The sequence below is a fragment of the Physella acuta genome, unplaced genomic scaffold (assembly GCF_028476545.2).
Source record: "Physella acuta isolate Inbredline_101_S28 unplaced genomic scaffold, ASM2847654v3 ptg000970l, whole genome shotgun sequence".
Classification (NCBI taxonomy): domain Eukaryota; kingdom Metazoa; phylum Mollusca; class Gastropoda; family Physidae; genus Physella; species Physella acuta.
The window spans coordinates 411075-431584 of NW_026732487.1; the positions used below are offsets into that span (position 1 = coordinate 411075).

At 44.7% G+C, this 20510-nt stretch overlaps 1 protein-coding gene across 4 annotated transcripts in view; it reads right to left on the reverse strand.

The window, feature by feature from the left end:
• Positions 1–20510, reverse strand: part of LOC131954073 (uncharacterized) — a 92179-nt gene that overhangs the window by 16333 nt on the left and 55336 nt on the right. For all 4 annotated transcript variants that reach the window (XM_059317579.1, XM_059317580.1, XM_059317582.1 and 1 more), the window contains 2 exons: positions 12222–12349; positions 10325–10502 (listed from right to left, as the gene is read on the reverse strand). In XM_059317579.1, the coding sequence (XP_059173562.1) occupies positions 10325–10502; positions 12222–12349 (306 nt within the window). The remainder of the gene's footprint in view (positions 1–10324; positions 10503–12221; positions 12350–20510) is intronic.

The following is a 20510-nucleotide window of genomic DNA, read 5'->3' on the forward strand; positions in this document are numbered from 1 at the left end:
AAAGACGGAATGATATTTGCGTGGAACAAACACTTGATGAATGAATTTTCTTAAAAGTAAAGCACACCTTTAAATGTGAATTAACACGGGTGTGGGATACGGGGGGGGGGGGGGGGCAGAAATGTCAAAGAAATGTGAAGAAAATCGTGCGTTAAAAAATCTTTCTGAAATTGCCAAAAATTTAATCTTACGGGGAAATTTATTTTGAGAAAAAAGTATTTCTCTGACATTGAAGTGGAAAATATTGTTTGAAACCTCACAATTGTAGATGTTTCTTCTTAATTTTTAATTACCAGCATGAGAAAACTGACAATCTATGGGACAGTTAACAGTACCTAACACTCGAGATATCGCCGGCCAATTTACTTCGTTGTGTTAATTGTAATTTCTCCCTTTTTTTAACATCGCTGTGTAAATTGTAATTTATTTCTCCCTATTATTTCCAAAATGAATTTTTTCCTTAGCAAGTAGAAAAAAAGGCAGGACCTACTGGAAAAAAAATCTATACTTAATTAATTACTTAACCCAAAAGTATTGGCACATATAATTAGATTATTATTGGCTAACACCGTCAAATGAAATATCGATCTCATTGTATTTCCCTAAGAGAGAGAGTGGTGGGGAGGGAGGGGGGGGGGCTAATTTTATAACACTAAAGTGCTGGACCCCAGATGTACAATATCCGGTTGTGGAAGTTTGGATGTTGAACTCTACTCCCCCCCTCTATCTTCTCTCTCCCCGCTCATTCATCTTTCCATATCTCTCTCCTTCTCCCTGTCTCTCTCTCTCTCGTTCCTTCTCTCCCTCTCTCTCTCCCTCTCTCTCTCCCTCTCTCTCTCCCTCTCTCTCTCCCTCTCTCTTCCTCTCCCAGATGCTCCATAACTAGGAAGTCTACAACAGAGCTAAAAATGACAAACCAACTAACTAAAGAGAAAACAAGGTTACATCCAGCTGTATTAAATGACCGACTCTAAACGAATACCGTACCTATAATCTATGCACAGTTTTAAACTGTCGCTGTGGGAGAGGGGTGACACCAACTAAATTATTAACAAATGTTCGACATGTCATCACAATGACCAAACCTTGACAGAGAAAGACATTCTGCAAGTTGTTAAAAGTTATAAAATGCGCGTGTCGAGTTAAATTATATTTTTAAATTAAAGGCCACGTGAACAGCATCTAGTCCAGATATTGGAGGCAACAATTTCTTGTGATATTATGATCAAAGACACAAATGGGAAACAAACAATGTTTACTTGCATCCAAATATCGTTGGTATTAGCAGCGGCGTAGACAAATAGAACAACACAGCGGCGCATTCTAAAACTTGTCGTCTGTCTTTTCTCGCCCTCCCTCCCCTGCCACAGACTACTGGGTTATACACCCACACACCGCCCTACCCCACTGTGACGTAGCCTAGATGTTCATAACGAAAATGTGTAGGCACGGAGAGATTGTGTGTGAAAGTGGTCTCACCTTGAAAGTGATGTGCGAGTGTGGAAAACAATTGTTTGAACGAGGGAGTGTGTAAGCAGTGTGGTATAGCGTCAACTCAGTGTAGCTAGTCGTCAGTTTTTTCTTCATGTCAATGTTTCTCTTGCAGTTGGTGAAAATTATACTCCAATGTTGCAAATTCACTTTGTGGATTGTGTTCTTTATTAGTGTTACACCTGGCCTCAAAACGAGCCAAAAATAATTAGAAAGCCGAGTATAACACCAACAATGTGTTATTTACGTGCTTCTTCTGCGCGTGCTGCTTATAAAACAAGATCAAATTAATCCGCCACAGAGTTTAAAACAAATCGCGTTAAGAGCAGGAACTATTTTTATGATCGGAATCTGTCACGTGATGTTTGATGAGGCTAAAATGGCGCGTTAATCCGCGTATTTCCGGTTCCTTTTATGCAAATATTTTCCTGCCCTTGATAACAGCGCTTGATTGGCTGGCGACACACAGGACACGCGCTTGTTGTTGTGTTCACACAATGGCGGGCAGACGGCAGCCCACACAAAGGAATCAGCATCAGTCTGTGGTGGGTGGGCCAGCCCACACACAGCTAGCAACATCAGACAGTGGTGGGCAGCCCACACAAAGCTAACAACATCAGGCAGTGGTGGGCAGACGACAGCCCACACAAAGCTAACAACATCAGGCAGTGGTGGGCAGACGACAGCCCACACAAAGCTAACAACATCAGACAGACGGCAGCTCACACACAGCTAACAACATCAGGCAGTGGTGGGCAGACGGCAGCCCACACAAAGCTAACAACATCAGGCAGTGGCGGGCAGACGGCAGCCCACACAAATCAAGCAACATTATGCATTGGTGGGTGGGCCAGCCCACACAAAGGAATCAACATCAGACAGTTGCGGGTAGGCCAGCACACGAAATTAACAACACCAGACAGACGGCAACATCATATATATTTGTTAGATGAACAAATCTAGACGTATAGTTTCATTTCCATATTTTTTAGATGACCGAAAATAGACGTAGATCTATAATTTCTCACAGTTTGCGACCAAACATGGATCCCATCTCACAAAATATTAGCTGTACAAGTTGAGTGAAGATTCCAAGAAATGTCGACCCATTTGGATGCCCGGGGTGAACATTCAACGTTGCCCCCCCCCCCCCTTTTATTTCAGCCACCCCATAATCGCCCCCCCCCCCTCCTCACAATATTGAAAGATCAGGACTGTCCCGGACAGTTTTTCATGTTGATGCCACATGATGTAGCCAACAGAAATCCCCAAATCTAGTTGGTTTTATGCTATTCCTCTCTATCTTGTTCTTCGGGTAAAAACAAAAACAAAAATTCTGTTTCCTCGACCTTTCTTCCTTCTTACTTTCAAAAAACGCGACAGTGTAGTATCTTCAATTTGTGTCTGGTTGTAGGGGGTGGGGGGGGGGGGGGTAATTCTCTCAAGCCAGGCATCTATAGGGGCTCTTATTAAAACTCTACATAATTAATCTGGACCATTGGATTCTGTAGCAGACGACTCCAGGGGCTGGCGTCTGTTTCAGCACGGATTATTTACGTTCCTGTGAGCATGCGCACTGAGGCGCTGTCTAGCGCTTCCGGTTGAAAAAAGTTGGCCGTTAATTTGTACTTTTTTTTTTGAAAGCTGCCCTTTGAAAACAATTCCTTATACATGGAGAGGTTATATTTCCAATGGATCACCTGTTGCATGGTGTGGATTAGAACTCCGGATCATAAGAGCAGTGTTTCTTCCAGACTTTTTTCTCCGGGGGGGGGGGGCTATTGAAATTTTCGGGGGGGGGGGGGGGCGGTCAACATTTTTCGGGGGTGGGGGCGGACACTAGTAAAAGTGTATGTTTACTATATAAAATCCATTTCGTTCGGGAGGGGGGGGGGGCGGTACACTTTCGTCGCCCCCCCCCCCCCCCCCCACCCCCCGAAGAGATGCCTTGAAGAAACTCTGCATAAGACGATGACTTGATCATAGTGTTAGTGGCATCTTGTGCTCTAAGCTTACTCAGGAAATAACCCGACCTTCGTTAGATGCGGCTATATATTCCATTTGCTACTTCTGTCATGTGCAGCTACTGCATTTAATCAACTACTTCTGTATTCGATGCACTTCTCCTGTATTCGATGTGCAGCTTTTGTATTCGCAACACGTTGTTGTAATCGATACTCAATTACGTGTATGCAAATAGGCCCATGCCTTGGGCTCTGGTAGTATCCGAGTTGTTAAAGAGCTGTAGCTTATAGAAGAAGATGAAAAGAAATTCACATGTTTTCTGAAAGAGTTAAGCTAGTAGTTAATCGTTCTAGTCTTTACATAATAGATTTAGAATGAACTCCACACCTATCCAGTATGCGAATACCATGTCTTTGTTAAGTTTTAGTTTTTCTTTTTTTTGTATTCACATCACAGAAAAGTTGATCGTTTTGAAAATGGCCAGACATCAACACCAATATTTCAAATGAATTTAAAAAGAAACAAATTCAAAAATAGCCGCAGAAATACGAACCGCTCCAGTCGAGCCTTGGAGTGTCAGGTAACAGAAAGTATGGCGGCACACTGCCGTCGTTAGTCGTGCCATCAGCGCAATAAATGGTTGCTATGGTGATCGACTGATTCAATTCAGCCATTTAAAAACATAAGAAAAAAAGGGCTGTCAGTTTTAATTCGGTCTGCTTGATTTATCAGGCTGATGTCCAGTGTATGATTGTTGATGTCCAGTGTGTGATTGCTGATGTCCAGTGTGTGATTGCTGATGTCCAGTGTGTGATTGCTGATGTCCAGTGTATGATTGCTGATGTCCAGTGTGTGATTGCTGATGTCCAGTGTATGATTGTTGATGTCCAGTGTATGATTGCTGATGTCCAGTGTGTGATTGCTTATGTCCAGTGTGTGATTGCTGATGTCCAGTGTATGATTGCTGATGTCCAGTGTATGATTGCTGATGTCCAGTGTATGATTGCTGATGTCCAGTGTATGATTGCTGATGTCCAGTGTATGATTGCTGATGTCCAGTGTATGATTGCTGATGTCCATTGTATGATTGCTGATGTCCAGTGTATGATTGCTGATGTCCAGTGTATGATTGCTGATGTCCAGTGTATGATTGCTGATATCCAGTGTATGATTGCTGATGTCCATTGTATGATTGCTGATGTCCAGTGTATGATTGTTGATGTCTAATGTATGATTGCTGATGTCCAGTGTATGATTGCTGTTGTCCAGTGTATGATTGCTGATGTCCAGTGTATGATTGCTGATGTCCAGTGTATGATTGCTGATGTCCAGTGTATGATTGCTGATATCCAGTGTATGATTGGGATATGGCGATGGTAGGGTTAGCGATGGTATTAATGACAGGGATAGGGTTAGTAATAGGGATATTGTGAGATATAGGGATAGGGGTAGGGTTAGTAAATGCTCTGGATCATGAGTGGGGTAATTGGCAGGTGAACAGGGGTAAATGACTAGGGGTAATTCATCCGAGGGGGAGGGGGGAGAGAGTTGGAAATGGTAATTTTTGGGTGGGCAACAGAAGGGAGGGTTATTGTCCTAGACAAGTTGTAATCTATTCCTGCATTTGTAAGATAAATCATGCATTAATCTTGGTATCATCTGGGGACTCTTACAAAACTGCCACTACCCCCGCAAGCACTGGGATCTACAGCTAACAACCCCCCCCCCACCCTCACGACCCCCCAGAGGAGTTCCTTACAAGAGACCACAGATAATCTCTATTGATACATTCTGTCTACCGTGAATGATTCATCACATGACAGGAACCAGACAAGGCCAGCTCCACCCCCCCCCCAAACCCCAGTAATTGTGACATATTTCATGGCTCGGAGCTGACAGCGACCTCTTAAGACGAGCAGACGGTAGTCAGAGCAGACGGTAGTCAGAGCAGACGGTAGTCAGAGCAGACGGTAGGCAGTGCAGACGGTAGGCAGAGCAGACGGTAGGCAGACGGTAGGCAGGGCAGACGGTAGGCAGAGTAGACGGTAGGCAGTGCAGACGGTAGGCAGAGCAGACGGTAGGCAGAGCAGACGGTAGGCAGTGCAGACGGTAGGCAGGGCAGACGGTAGGCAGTGCAGACGGTAGGCAGGGCAGACGGTAGGCAGGGCAGACGGTAGGCAGGGCAGACGGTAGGTAGGGCAGACGGTAGGCAGTGCAGACGGTAGGCAGAGCAGACGGTAGGCAGAGCAGACGGTAGGCAGGGCAGACGGTAGGCAGGGCAGACGGTAGGTAGGGCAGACGGTAGGCAGACGGTAGGCAGAGCAGACGGTAGGCAGAGCAGACGGTAGGCAGAGCAGACGGTAGGCTGACGATAGGCAGACGGTAGGCAGAGCAGACGGTAGGCAGACGGTAGGCAGGGCAGACGGTAGGCAGACGGTAGGCAGACGGTAGGCAGAGCAGACGGTAGGCAGAGCAGACGGTAGTCAGAGCAGACGGTAGGCAGAGCAGACGGTAGGCAGACGGTAGGCAGAGCAGACGGTAGGCAGGGCAGACGGTAGGCAGAGCAGACGGTAGGCAGAGCAGACGGTAGGCAGACGGTAGGCAGAGCAGACGGTAGGCAGACGGTAGGCAGAGCAGACGGTAGGCAGAGCAGACGGTAGGCAGAGCAGACGGAGTCAGAGCAGACGGTAGGCAGACGGTAGGCAGACGGTAGACAGGGCAGACGGTAGGCAGGGCAGACGGTAGGCAGACGGTAGGCAGAGCAGACGGAGTCAGAGCAGACGGTAGGCAGACGGTAGGCAGGGCAGACGGTAGGTAGGGCAGACGGTAGGCAGAGCAGACGGTAGGCAGAGCAGACGGTAGGCAGGGCAGACGGTAGGCAGAGCAGACGGAGTCAGAGCAGACGGTAGGCAGACGGTAGGCAGAGCAGACGGAGTCAGAGCAGACGGTAGGCAGACGGTAGGCAGAGCAGACGGAGTCAGAGCAGACGGTAGGCAGACGGTGGGCAGAGCAGACGGTAGACGGTAGGCAGAGTAGACGGTAGGCAGACGGTAGGCAGGGCAGACGGTAGACGGTAGGCAGAGTAGACGGTAGACGGTAGGCAGGGCAGACGGTAGGCAGGGCAGACGGTAGGCAGACGGTAGGCAGAGCAGACGGAGTCAGAGCAGACGGTAGGCAGACGGTAGGCAGACGGTAGGCAGGGCAAACGGTAGGCAGGGCAGACGGTAGGCAGAGCAGACGGTAGGCAGAGCAGACGGTAGGCAGGGCAGACGGTAGGCAGAGCAGACGGAGTCAGAGCAGACGGTAGGCAGACGGTAGGCAGAGCAGACGGTAGGCAGAGCAGACGGAGTCAAGCAGACGGTAGGCAGACGGTAGGCAGGGCAGACGGTAGGCAGAGCAGACGGTAGGCAGGGCAGACGGAGTCAGAGCAGACGGTAGGCAGACGGTAGGCAGACGGTAGGCAGGGCAGACGGTAGGCAGACGGTAGGCAGAGCAGACGGTAGGCAGACGGTAGGCAGAGCAGACGGAGTCAGAGCAGACGGTAGGCAGACGGTAGGCAGAGCATACGGTAGGCAGAGCATACGGTAGGCAGGGCAGACGGTAGGCAGGGCAGACGGTAGGCAGAGCAGACGGTAGGCAGAGCAGACGGTAGACGGTAGACAGACGGTAATGTTCAAGGACAATGTGAGCTTTGGCGAGTTCGTTCTGGGCTGGCTGGAACTGTCACGCAACCCTTGACAGATGCCGCATGAGATGTCACATGACAGATGTCGCATGACGGATGCTGCATGACAAAGTGCGCACGACAGATTCTGTAAACCTTATATCGCGTGGCATTGTTCTTTTTCCTGACCTTCGCCTTTACTTATCTCCTTCTGACCTTCACATTTAGTTATCTCCTCCTGAACGTCACCTTTAGTTATCTCCTTTTGACCTTCACCTTTAGTTATCTCCTTCTGACCTTCACATTTAGTTATCTCCTTCTGACCTTCACCTTTAGTTATCTCTTGACCTTCACCTTTAGTTATCCCTTCCTGTGTTTGCAAATATTCCGGTGTATCTGTCACGAGTCGTGTCCATCAATCTCAACCGATTAAGTTAATTAATTAACCACCGTTAAAAATCTAATTAAGGGAAGCAATCAACTAGATCTACATTATCTTCTGGTGGCGCGGGATTCAATTACAGACAGGCAAGGAATCCACTTTCCCTGGCAACATCCGGCTGGCAGATAAACACGGACGTCAAGTGCTTCTATTGTTAGGCGGTCTTCTTGAGTTTCAGCTCTCGAACATTTTGTCCAGGATAATTTAGGGAGCTTCAAATAACCAGTAAATAGGACCAATAATCTATTGGACCAAAAAAGCCAACAAATTGGATCGATAATCTAAAATATTAAGGGACGGAGTGGTCTAGCGGTAGAGAGCTAACCCGTAAGTCTCGAGTTCGAATCCGGGTTCAGCAAACCGTCCCTAAGTCCACCCAACTCTGAGAAAGTAAACAAGTGAACTCTACTTCACTTGCCCTATGGACCGTCAGGTTTGAAAAGGGAACTTTACTTTAGATTTAAACTAAAATATTGGACCAATAAGCCAACAAAGTGGACCAATAAGACCAGCAACAGGTAGGAACAGCAACAGATAGGACCACCAACACACAGGACCACCAACATATAGGACCACCAACACACAGGACCACCAACAGATAGGACCACCAACAGATAGGACCACCAACAGATAGGACCACCAACAGACAGGACCACCAACAGACAGGACCACCAACAGACAGGACCACCAACAGACAGGACCACCAACAGATAGGACCACCAACAGATAGGACCACCAACAGACAAGACCATCAAATGACAGGACCACCAACAGATAGGACCACCAACAGATGGGACCATCAATAGGACCACCAACAGACAGGACAACCAACAGACAGGACAACCAACAGACAGGACCACCAACAGACAGGACCACCAACAGATAGGACCACCAACAGACAGGACCACCAACAGACAAGACCATCAAATGACAGGACCACCAACAGATAGGACCACCAACAGATGGGACCATCAATAGGACCACCAACAGACAGGACAACCAACAGACAGGACAACCAACAGACAGGACAACCAACAGACAGGACAACCAACAGACAGGACAACCAACAGACAGGACCACCAACAGACAGGACCACCAACAGATAGGACCACCAACAGACAGGACCACCAACAGATAGGACCACCAAAGATAGGACCACCAACAGGCAGGACCACCAATAGGACCACCAACAGAGAGGACCACCAACATATAGGACCACCAACAGACAGGACCACCAACAGTTAGGACCACCAACAGATGGGACCATCAACAGACAGGACCACCAACAGATAGGACCACCAACAGACATGACCACCAATGGACCACCTTCAGATAAGACCACCAACAGACAGGACCACCTTCAGATAGGACCACCAACAGACAGGACCACCAACAGGCAGGACCACCAAAGATAGGACCACCAACAGATAGCCACGCCCCTGAGCAGTCATCATGGAGGTCTGAGCATTGTCTCGTATGCCCTGACACGGTGATCTCTAACTGGAGTTTATTGCCGCCATTTTTTTCGTCCAATTGTGCCAACAACGATTTTAAGCACCCCCACCCCCACATTTTCATCCCCCCCCCCACCTCCCGTCATTCTCCCACCCCTCACATCGGATGATTAGAGCGTGTTTCTCGGGAAGAAAGTCATGCACGCGACTGTGGTGTAAGGGGAGGGGGTGGGGAGTGGGGTTGGGAGGGGAGGGGTGAGCTATTTCAGTTGACTCTTGCACACAGGTTTACATGCACGTAGAAATTACAGTTCGTTGACCTGTGTTTATGAACCCGCAAGGTCAACACGGTGCCGTCGTCAGGAGGTCAAGGTCAAGTTGGTGTCATTATGTCAAGGTCATCTTGATGTCAACGTACCGAGGGCAAGGTCAGCCAGTTATCATCGTGCTGATGTCAAGGTCAATCTTGTGTTATTATGCAGATATCACGGTTTAGCTTGGTGCCAAGGTCACATCACACTAAAAGCTAGTTGATACTAATGAAACTATCATAATTACACTAATTACATTAGGTTATACCAAATGGCGATGATAATGTAATTTTTATCTTAAATTTTAACTAACCCGTCAAAATAATTTATTTCTTGATTAGCTTTTAATTATGCACGTTTTTACAATACACCAACGGATTCCTCCGGGTATAAAACCCCACAAATTATCGTCATTAACTTTTCGTGGAATCCGATTAGTTCACGAATGAGGTTTTTTGTAAAAAATAAAATAATTTTTCTGCACCAAAAATTTGGTGAAAAACTTTTCTCATTAAAATTTTCACGTTCGAGCAATGAATCATCGCTCGGTAGGTTTGTCAGGCTCACTTCCGGCTTAAATAAAAAACGAAAGTTCGTACTTCCGGATTAAAGAGATTTTTATTTCCCGTTGTGGAAATCCGTGATAGATCTCTCGACTAGTAGCCCGAATGTCTCGAGTTCAGAACTTGGACATTAATATGTAACATGTAGGACATCATGAGTCCACCCAGCTCTAATGTGTACCTGACAGGTTAGGGAAAGTAAAACTGACCATACCATTCTTTCATACACCGTGGTCACAGAAACTAATAAACTCTGCTTCAACTGCTCTACTGACAGGTTCCAAAGGGTAACGCAACACTAATTGCTAAACTAAAAATTCTTTTACGTGCAAAATAAAACATAAGTTGAAAGGCTTGTAGGTCCGAAAGTTCGTACTCCTAATAAAACAAAACGAAAGTTTGTACTTCTTAAAAAACAAAATGAAAGTTCTTACTTCCGCTTGCGTCATCCACGTGCACGACCAGCACCGCAATGAACGCTGGGAGCCAGAGACCACCGGCCAGCAGGAGGGCCGCCAGGGGCTGGGCTGACAGTAACCATGGCAACTTGTTGGAACCACCGATGATGCCTGAAACTTTGGTGACGATTTCTCCAAACTCGGTTTTCTCCATCTGTCAAAGTAGGGGACATTAGTTGGGGACATTTGTTGGGGACATTTGATGGGGGACATTTATTGGGGGAGATTTGTTGGGGGACATTTGTTGGTGGACATATGTTGGGGAAATTTGGTGGGGGACATTTGTTGGGGACATTTGTTGGGGGACATAATTGGGGGACATTTGTTGGGGGACATTAGAGGGGGACATGTGTTGGTGGACATTTGTTGAACGACATTAGTGGAGGGACATTTGGTGGGGACATTTGATGGGGGACATTAGTGTGGGACATTTGGTGGGGGAGATTTGTTGGGGAGATTTGTTGGTGAGATTTGTTAGGGGGCGTTTGTTAGTGTACATTTGGGGGGGGGGGGGGTCGTTAGAAGACAATTGTTGTATTTTGGAGGACATTTGTTGGATGTTATGTTACTAAAATGTGCTTTTTGCTTGAACAAAATGTCTCACAGATAAACCGATAGTTATTTTACTGGTGTCAGTGTTTCAATTAGGTTTAGGGCTATTGTTGGTTTTAATGATTAGATCTCTAGAAAATATTACTCTCATTTCTGTAGCACAATCTCTCAGATGATTAAGTGTTATTTTGCAGTTATAATTACCCTATTACATCAGAAACTGTGCACTTCATTTGGTGGGTAAAGCTAGGTTAATAAACAAATATTGTAGTTTTTTTTGTAATTTATATTTTCAAAAAAACTTACTTCGGTGAAAATCAAGCAAAGAAAGAGAATATTTATTTATTTATTTATTTAACTAAACTCTCAAATTACACCCAACAACTAGGCAAAGATATAATTTCCTCTGAAGCAATTTTTTGTAACAGCTAAACAAACAGAAACCTTTGCCCATAACCATACAGCAAGATCCATGGTGTGTTCATTTTCTGATACAAATATAACTGTTAGCTGTTAGCTTCAGTAAGATATGGAAATAAACCCTCCCCCCCCCCCCCACCCCGACTCCTCCCCCCCCCCCCCACACACCCACACACCCCCAAAATGTGTTGTTTATCCAACATTAACCGTAAAGTTGTACAGGCTAAGCTAGAAATAACACTACTAAAAAGACGAAAGAGCTGTAGGTTTAAGGGGACGAAAAGATTAATGAATTGTTTATACATTTTTAATAACGTGCGTTGCTTTAAAGACGATATTCTTGGAGAATCCCAGGGGTAGTGTAAAGATCGTTTATAGCGTCTGTATGAAGAGCCCCCCCCCCCCCCCACACACACATAATCCCAACCCACCCCCATCTAACCGCCCGCATCCCTTAGCACTATGTTAAGTAGATCGTAGTTTCAACGTATCTAATGCTGAAGCTCGTCCAGCACATACAATACAGTCGTCTGTCATCTGTCAATCGTCCAACACAGACTTTTTCACCGCGTCTGTCATGTCCATCATCCAACATAGAGTCGTCCCACGTCTGTCATTGGTCCATCATCCAACATAGAATTGGCCACACGTCTGTCATGTCCATCATCCAACATAGAGTCGTCCCACGTCTGTCAATGGTCCATCATCCAACATAGAATTGGCCACACGTCTGTCATTGGTCCATCATCCAACATAGAATTGGCCACACGTCTGTCATGTCTATCATCCAACATAGAGTCGTCCCACGTCTATCATTTGTCCAACTGTGCTTGTTTCAATAACTTGATTTAGTCACACGATTTCGTCAAAAACTCTATGACGTAACGAGCACGTGACTTACCCCAATGCCATGCGCAGACAGTGATGGCGGGATGTCCAGTTCCGGTCCGTCTGCCGGGTTGAGAAAAGAATCCCATCCGACCTTGATCTGCAGACGACAGAAGGTCAGGATCTTGCCATTGGTGACGTCTGCGGAGATAGAAACATGGGGGTTATGTGTCACATTTTTGTCACATTTAATGACACAATTTTGTGTCACCCATCAAACAGGAGGTCACCACAGCAGTCTAAAGATGCATCTACCCGGCACCCACAAGAAGATGTGCTACAGTTTTAGGCTTCAAGCTACACACCTTACACGCGGGCCTGTGACGTCACGTAACAAACCTCTACATGTGTGGTCTAACAACGCATGTGTAGTAATTAACATTTTAAACAGCACAAGCCTCGTTAATTATCCTTAATTTCTCACACCTTGCACATAACTAATCCAATTTAAATTTACTAATTAGTTTCGTTAATTTATAATTAATTTTTTTTTATTTCGTTGCCACATTTTAGACAGTTGTGCTAGCAGTGTTGTTTTTTGGTTTTTTTTTTTTTTGGAGCGAAATATTCTTGTGATCATGGCGCTAGTTCATCACACTGTTACGTGCTGTGTGTAGGCTAGGACTGTATCCCATCTTTTTACGGAGTGGTTGGTACACAACCCAGACTACCATACCAGACACCATCCAACAACAACGTAAGTGGATGTACCCCAACCCCATCACTTAGGATTTAGCCCAAAACAGCTCTGTCCGTTACATGCTGCCCAGGTCGATGGAATCAATACAAGAAGTCTGGTACTTACAGCTAGCCGGAGCCAAAATTGTCCTCTACTAAAAGCTAGCCGGAGCCAAAATTGTTTTCTACTTACAGCTAGCCGGAGCCAAAATTGTCTGGTACTTAGAGGTAGCCGGAGCCAAAATTCTCTAGTACTTAAAGCTAACCGGAGCCAAAATTGTCCGCTACTAAAAGCTAGCTGGAGCCAAAATTGTCTGGTACTTAAAGCTAACCGGAGCCAAAATTGTCTCGTACTTACAGCTAGCCGGAGTCAAAATTGTCCGCTAATAAAAGCTAGATGGAGACAAGATTGTCTGCTACTTACAGCTAGCCGGAGCCACCTTCTGTTTACCCAAATTTTGATTGTGTGACCAATACCCATCTTTAATCAATCTGTTGTAATACATTTATAACAAAACTCAAACAATTCTCCAAAGTTTTCCAGCGTGCCCAACATTCAGGTCCAAGCAACCAATGTGTCCTACACTCAAGGCTTTCTAAATGCTGGCTCAATGTGTTTTATCATTAGTGTTTCTTCCAGACTTTTTCCTCCGGGGGGGGGGGGGAGCACTTGAAATATTTTCGGGCGCGGGTAGACTTTTTTCGGGGGAGCGTCAAACCCCCCCCCCCCCCCCCCCCGAAAAAACAAAAACATGCAGCAATAATATCTGAAAACAAATCAGTCACCTCGACAAAACCTGTAAAACCTGGGTACTTATTTCAAAAGTTAAGTGACACCCCCCCCCTCCCCATCGGCTTGCCACAAACACACAATGAATTTGTTCGACTACACGTAAATGTGGGAGGGAACATCCACATTAATTCTGCCCCTCCCCCACCCCCTCACCAAAATAGTTCCCACCCACAACATGTGTGAGATGCCAGGCCACCCACTAACCTCTGGCACAAAAGTTGTGTGAACAAGTTGCAGCAACATGACCTGATTCATGATAGAGCACCTACTACGCGAAGAGACAACAATTTTTTAGGCCACCCAAATAACTCCGGCACAAAAGTTGTGTGAACAAGTTGCAGATACATCAGCTGGTTAGTGCCACAAAAACCTCGTTTCTTTTGTCAGTGTAATCTAATTAATTAAACCAGTTAATTAATTAGCTGTCCGTGAAAGTATTCTATCAGATTGATCAGCCTCTGGGTGTGTGATCTAGAGATGGAAGACCCCCCTTGTGTTGCTAGAACGTCTGTTAGGACCGTGACTGGCTTTGCGAGAGTGTCCGACAAAGGCTGACCAGACACTATGGTCAGTCGCCAGACCGAAATTATTGGATATTAAACAACAAAGGGAAGATAACCAATATGGACGCCAACTTTGTGAGGTCGACTATCGTCTCAATAAAAACATTTTCATATGACCATATTCTCTGTTGATAGATTATTTGAATGATTGGTTTATTGATTGATTAATTAAATTATTGGTTTCGTTGATTGATTATTCGAATTATTGTTAACACCTTTATGGTGCTCAATTTTATAATTTTAAGATGTAGAATTTTTATAGTTTAGTGCTAGGATTTATATATATATATATATATATATATATATATATATATATATATATATATATATATATATATATGCAGATAATAATTCTTTTAAAAAAGGTAAATAAACAAGTTAGAACATAGTTACAGAGGTGTGCTTAAACTCTTACACTCTACACTCACACACCCAACCCTCACACTGAACACACTTCACAAACCCCACCCTCCCACTGTACACACTTCACACACCCAACCCTCACATCCTATACACCTCACACTTTTAGCAACTTAATCTATTTCCTTATCACAACAACCAAACACCCCCCCCCCCCCCCAACACAACAAAGGAACAGCCGCATCGCCCACACAAACACAACAATTATTTCTAGCCCAGTAGCAACAAGGGGAGTTAACCTAGAAGGGGCAGACGACTTGGATTAACTACTTCCCTCGCTCTCTTTCAGTGGCTGAATCAAACGTAATGACTTAATCAAACTTAATGACCACATTGACCTTTGCCACATTGTCTTTAAGTTTCCATCACAGACTCTGTGAGGCACGACAATGCCATCCCTCCCCCACCCCCACCCCCCACAACACCACATGCACTCTAAGGCTGAGCACGGAAAACTGTTTAACCACAATTGTTGGCAACTGTTTTGTGTTGTGGTTAAATAGTTGTAGCGGCCATTTTGTGGTGCTACTACTAAAATTGTTGAATCAACCATTTTGTGGTGCTACTACTAAAATTGTTGAATCAACCATTTTGTGGTGCTACTACTAAAATTGTTGAACCTACCATTTTGTGGTGCTACTACTAAAATTGTTGAACCTACCATTTTGTGGTGCTACTACTAAAATTGTTGAACCTACCATTTTGTGGTGCTACTTCTAAAATTGTTGAACCTACTATTTTGTGGTGCTACTACTAAAATTGTTGAACCTACCATTTTGTGGTGCTACTACTAAAATTGTTGAACCTACCATTTTGTGGTGCTACTTCTAAAATTGTTGAACCTACCATTTTGTGGTGCTACTACTAAAATTGTTGAACCAACCATTTTGTGGTGCTACTACTAAAATTGTTGAACCAGCCATTTTGTGGTGCTACTACTAAAATTGTTGGACCAACCATTTAGTGGTGCTACTACTAAAATTGTTGGACCAACCATTTAGTGGTGCTACTACTAAAACTGTTGTTTGACACCACACACACGACCCCTCCACCACACACACGACCCCTCCACCACACACACTGACCCCCACATATCTGATCTAATCCTGACCCACACCTTCCCCTCCCCGACCCCCACACCTCACCCACCGACCCCCACTTATCTCATCTAATCCTGACCCCCATTCTCCAATCTATCTCACACCATCTTATTCTCGCTAAGACCGTGCAATCTATCAATCTCTCCCTACCCCACCCTACCCCCTCCCTACCCCCACCCTACCCCTCCCTACCCCCACTCCCAAGGTCCACCACTCTGCTATATTGCCTCTGTCATCTCCAGAAAAGGGAGCCAGGATCCCAGATCTGACCTCCCTCCCCCCCCCCCCCCACCCCCACCCCCTGCTATATATCCTAATCCTAAAAGCTGACGGACGCTGATAAATGGCATGCCTGCAATGCCAGAGAAACGTCTGGAAAAAACCTGGAGACGAGGCAAGTGCTTTGGTCAGTGATGGATTAAGTTGTATGTGACGTCAGCTTCACCCGCCTAAAAAAACTGGCCAATCCACCTGACAAAAATAGATCACAATTTTTATGGGTTATTTTAAATCTAGAAAATTATCTTTTCTCAAAAGTCGATTCATTTAGTTTCAAGTTTTGAAAGGCATTCTATTCCTTTAATGCTAAAAAGAAGGAAAAAAAGCGTTCTCATTTTAAACGTAAAGCTCCAGAAATTAAATAGCCTAAGATTGCGGCTAAGAATCTCTGCGTGGCCAGGACAATTTGTGTTCGAGTAAGTCAATGTCTTGTACAAACGTTAAAATAATTACATTTTTTTTTAACTTTAGAAAATGAATTTTTTTGCAGCATTGATAGAAATATGAGTAGATGTAGATCAAAAAGATCATCTAAAAGATCTAGATCTAGTTGATGTAGTTGATGAGATGTGTGGGCTAGTTAAACAGAGACGGGAGATGGGACAGTACCGACGCATGTTAGGCCGACATTACTAAATGTGATTGGCTGGGGTCAGTTTTAGCTCCAAAATGTTCTAGATTTCTAAAAACACGAAACTGATCTAATACAGAAACGAAATTCGATTTTTTTATCATCAACGACCGAAAGAGAATATTAAAATGACAGACCGCACGCTACCCTAAAACCGTAATGGAATTTGTTGGTTTGTTCGCGGAGAAAAGGTTTTAGTGTATGTGAATCAAGAACTCAGACTCTAGTGTTAAGCATACGTAGGGCCTACATAACAGTACGTGCACAACTCTACACACCAAACGGGGCGCACCGAATGGGATGCACCTAGAGGTACCAATTTAGTGAACGCATCTACCAGCAGTGTCTAGGCATATGCACTGTGTGGGATGAGCACTATCGTTGATAAGTACTCAACAAGAGGGTACATCTTTTTGTACTAGGCTTTATTACTGGGGTTTATTACTGGGATTTATTACTGGGGTTTATTACTGGGATTTATTACTGGGATTAAAACAAAAGCTGAAGTATGGGTGGGTGAATTGAGAGTGGGTGGGCTTGGTTGTGTGGGTGGTGGTTGAGTTGGCGGTTAGGGGTCAGGCGAATTGGGTGAATGGATGGGGTAATTGGGTGAATGGGGTGGTTGGGTCGGGTGGTTGGGCTGATGGGGTGGTTAGAGTGGTTGAGTGTGTGGGTGGTGGGGTGGGTGGGCTGATTAGGTGGTTGGAGTGGTTGTATGGATGATTGAGTGGAGTGGTTGAGTGAGTGGGGTGATTGTGTGGGGTGGTTGTATGGGTGGTTGTGTGTGTGGTTGTATAATTGGTTGAGTGGGGTGGTTGTATGGGTGAGGTGGGTGAGGTGGGTGTGTGAGTGGATGAGTAAGCTGTGTGCATCCCCCACTATTATGTACGTAAACATGTAACGTATAAAAATTAAGATGGATATGATTTTAATCTGTTTTAGTTAGCCTAATGAGCTTAATGAAATCAGGAGAGTGGACTAATTGACACAATCTATCAGCTATTCAAAATGAGATCAGCTTTAAAAAAAACTCCGGTGATTTTAAAGTAGGTTCGTTAGTTCAAGAATTAGGAGATTGATGTCTGGAATGAAACACTGATGACGTCAGTGGTGTAATGGCTGGCGGAAAATATTCCGGTCCATGTTTAAACGATATTTTTTTATATCCTGAGTGTGTTTGTACGATGATCTCAGCGTTTCCTGCATTTTGTATTGACCCGCGCAAACATTCGATCACGTGATGAACTAATTAAGTATGCACTAAGATTTAATGATCAAATTTAATGCTTTGTGTGGCTAAGGTAATTCACATCAATCTTGTGTTGTGCGAAATATTTGTAGCGATCATTTTGTGTTGCTATTGCTAAAATCTTTTTCGGCCTTGTCTTTTTGTAAGACCTTTTTGGTAACAGTATATAAAAATTAAATTTCACACAAAAAATGAGCAGAGCTTTAAATTTTAACTAACGATGGTGTCAACAAATAACTAGTTCTGCGGTGGTGTCAACACATATATTGTACTACAGTGACCTCGTGATATCGTTGTTTATGCTTTCGTCAGAAAACCCAATCAGGAAGTATCATCGCGTCTACAACCGTCCATGGGTACATTTAGCTTAGAGATCCAGAGATTGGTTGAAATGCCCGGGGGTATCATTTGATTAGAGAGATGTGATTGTGAAATTGTGGACGTGGGGTAGAACAGTGTGATTGTGATGTTGTTGATGTGGAGTGGAACAGTGTGATTGTGATGTTGTTGATGTGTTGGGACAATGTGTGGTGGTAGGACAATGTGATTGTGATATAGAGATGGTGGGACAATGTGTTTATGAAATAGTTGACTCGTTAGGGCAATGTGATTTTGTTGTAGTTGACGTGGTAGAACAATGTGATTGTGCTGTAGTTGACTCGATAGGACAATGTGATTGTGCTGTAGTGGACTCGATAGGACAATGTGGTTGTGCTGTAGTTGACGTGGTAGAACAATGTGGTTGTGCTGTAGTTGACGTGATGGTTGTGCTGTAGTTGACGTAGCAGGACCATGTGATTGTGCTGTAGTTGACGTAGTGGTTGTGCTGTAGTTACGTGGAATAACAATGTGATTGTGCTGTAGTTGATGTGGTAGAACGATGTGGTCATGCTGTAGTTGACGTGGCACCAGTCGATACCACCAGGACAATGTGGTTGTGCTGTAGTTGACGTGGTGGTTGTGTTGTAGTTGACGTGGTGGTTGTGCTGTGGTTGACGTGGCATCAGTCAATACCACCAGGAGAATGTGGTCATGCTGTGGTTGACGTGGCACCAGTCGATACCACCAGGACAATGTGGTTGTACTGTAGTTGACGTGGTGGTCATGCTGTAGTTGACGTGGTAGTCATGTTGTAGTTGACGTGGCACCAGTCGATACCACCAGGACAATGTGGTTGTGCTGTAGTTGACGTGGTAGTCATGTTGTAGTTGACGTGGCACCAGTCGATACCACCAGGACAATGTGGTTGTGCTGTAGTTGACGTGGTAGTCATGTTGTAGTTGACGTGGCACCAGTCGATACCACCAGGACAATGTGGTTGTGCTGTAGTTGACGTGGTGGTCATGTTGACGTGGCACCAGTCGATACCACCAGGACATTACAATTTGAGTCTGGCAGCGCCAGCAACATTTGAAGCTCTGGGCAGGGAGACAATCGATTCCAGCCAGATTTATTAATCAATACACACGGACCCCGTGATGGTCGGAGACTTTGGGCTAGCCCTAAGGAAACTATTCATGTTCTGTTAAGTAGGTCAAGATGGCAATATTCTTGCGACAGTATCCGGTCTGGGGTGGCGGTTATTGCCCCTGGACCAGTTGACGGGGGAAGTGTTAGGCGGACCAGGACTATTAGGATACATCAAAGGAAAGGTAATTCTAGATTCGGATCCGCCAAGGAAAGTTAACTCTGGATGTGCCAATGAAAACTGCACCTTAGAATTCAATTAGTCAAAAGGAAAAAAAACTCTTACTCTCTAGAAAAATTAATTTCAGATTATATTGCAATGGAAATCAGTATGGAAATTTTAGAAAATAGCAATATAAACTTACTTTGGTATTTGCTTCATAGATTTTCCAAACTACATAAGGAGTTGAGAATTGCTGAAGGTTTAAAGATCCAATTTATTTTTAGACATAAAGTCACGTGATGTTTATAATACAACAATTTTTTTAAAATCATAGCCTAAAACTGTATAAATGAGTTTCGTGGGTTATGTTTAGCTCTGACTCTACAAGTAAAGCGTTGTAGTTCAAACATTACTAGTTTACTGAAAGATAAAACTATTTTAAAAAATCAAGTGGGAATTCCGTGGATTTCATGTCAGAAGATGAGTACTGACATCGAATGCCGTCTGCCGTCACACGCAGGTCGGATTCCGAGCATCGAATTCATCGCTCCCCACATCAAAGTGAAAATAGAATAAAATATTTGAAATTCAGACTTTGTGTAGGCCAGCATGACCTTGAACTCTCAGTGTCAATTATCCCTAGTCCCACTACGACTGACGTCAATAACGTACGACTGACATCAATGACGTACGACTGAAATGACGGTCGTATTAGTCCTGACGTGTGGTTGTCACTTCGCTTTACTCCGCGCTACGTTCATCGATTACTTTCTCTTCGATTCGATATAGCTGAGTAATCGAATCTATTAACCTTACTTCCTAGTTAAAGTAATCGAATAAAAACCTCCCCTTTCGATTAACTTGTGGGCTAAAATGTTGATCATATTAGATCGGGAATATCCGCGCCATTAGCGAGCCTGCACGGTGCAAAGCTTAGCGAAATTTCCGCGCGCAATTTA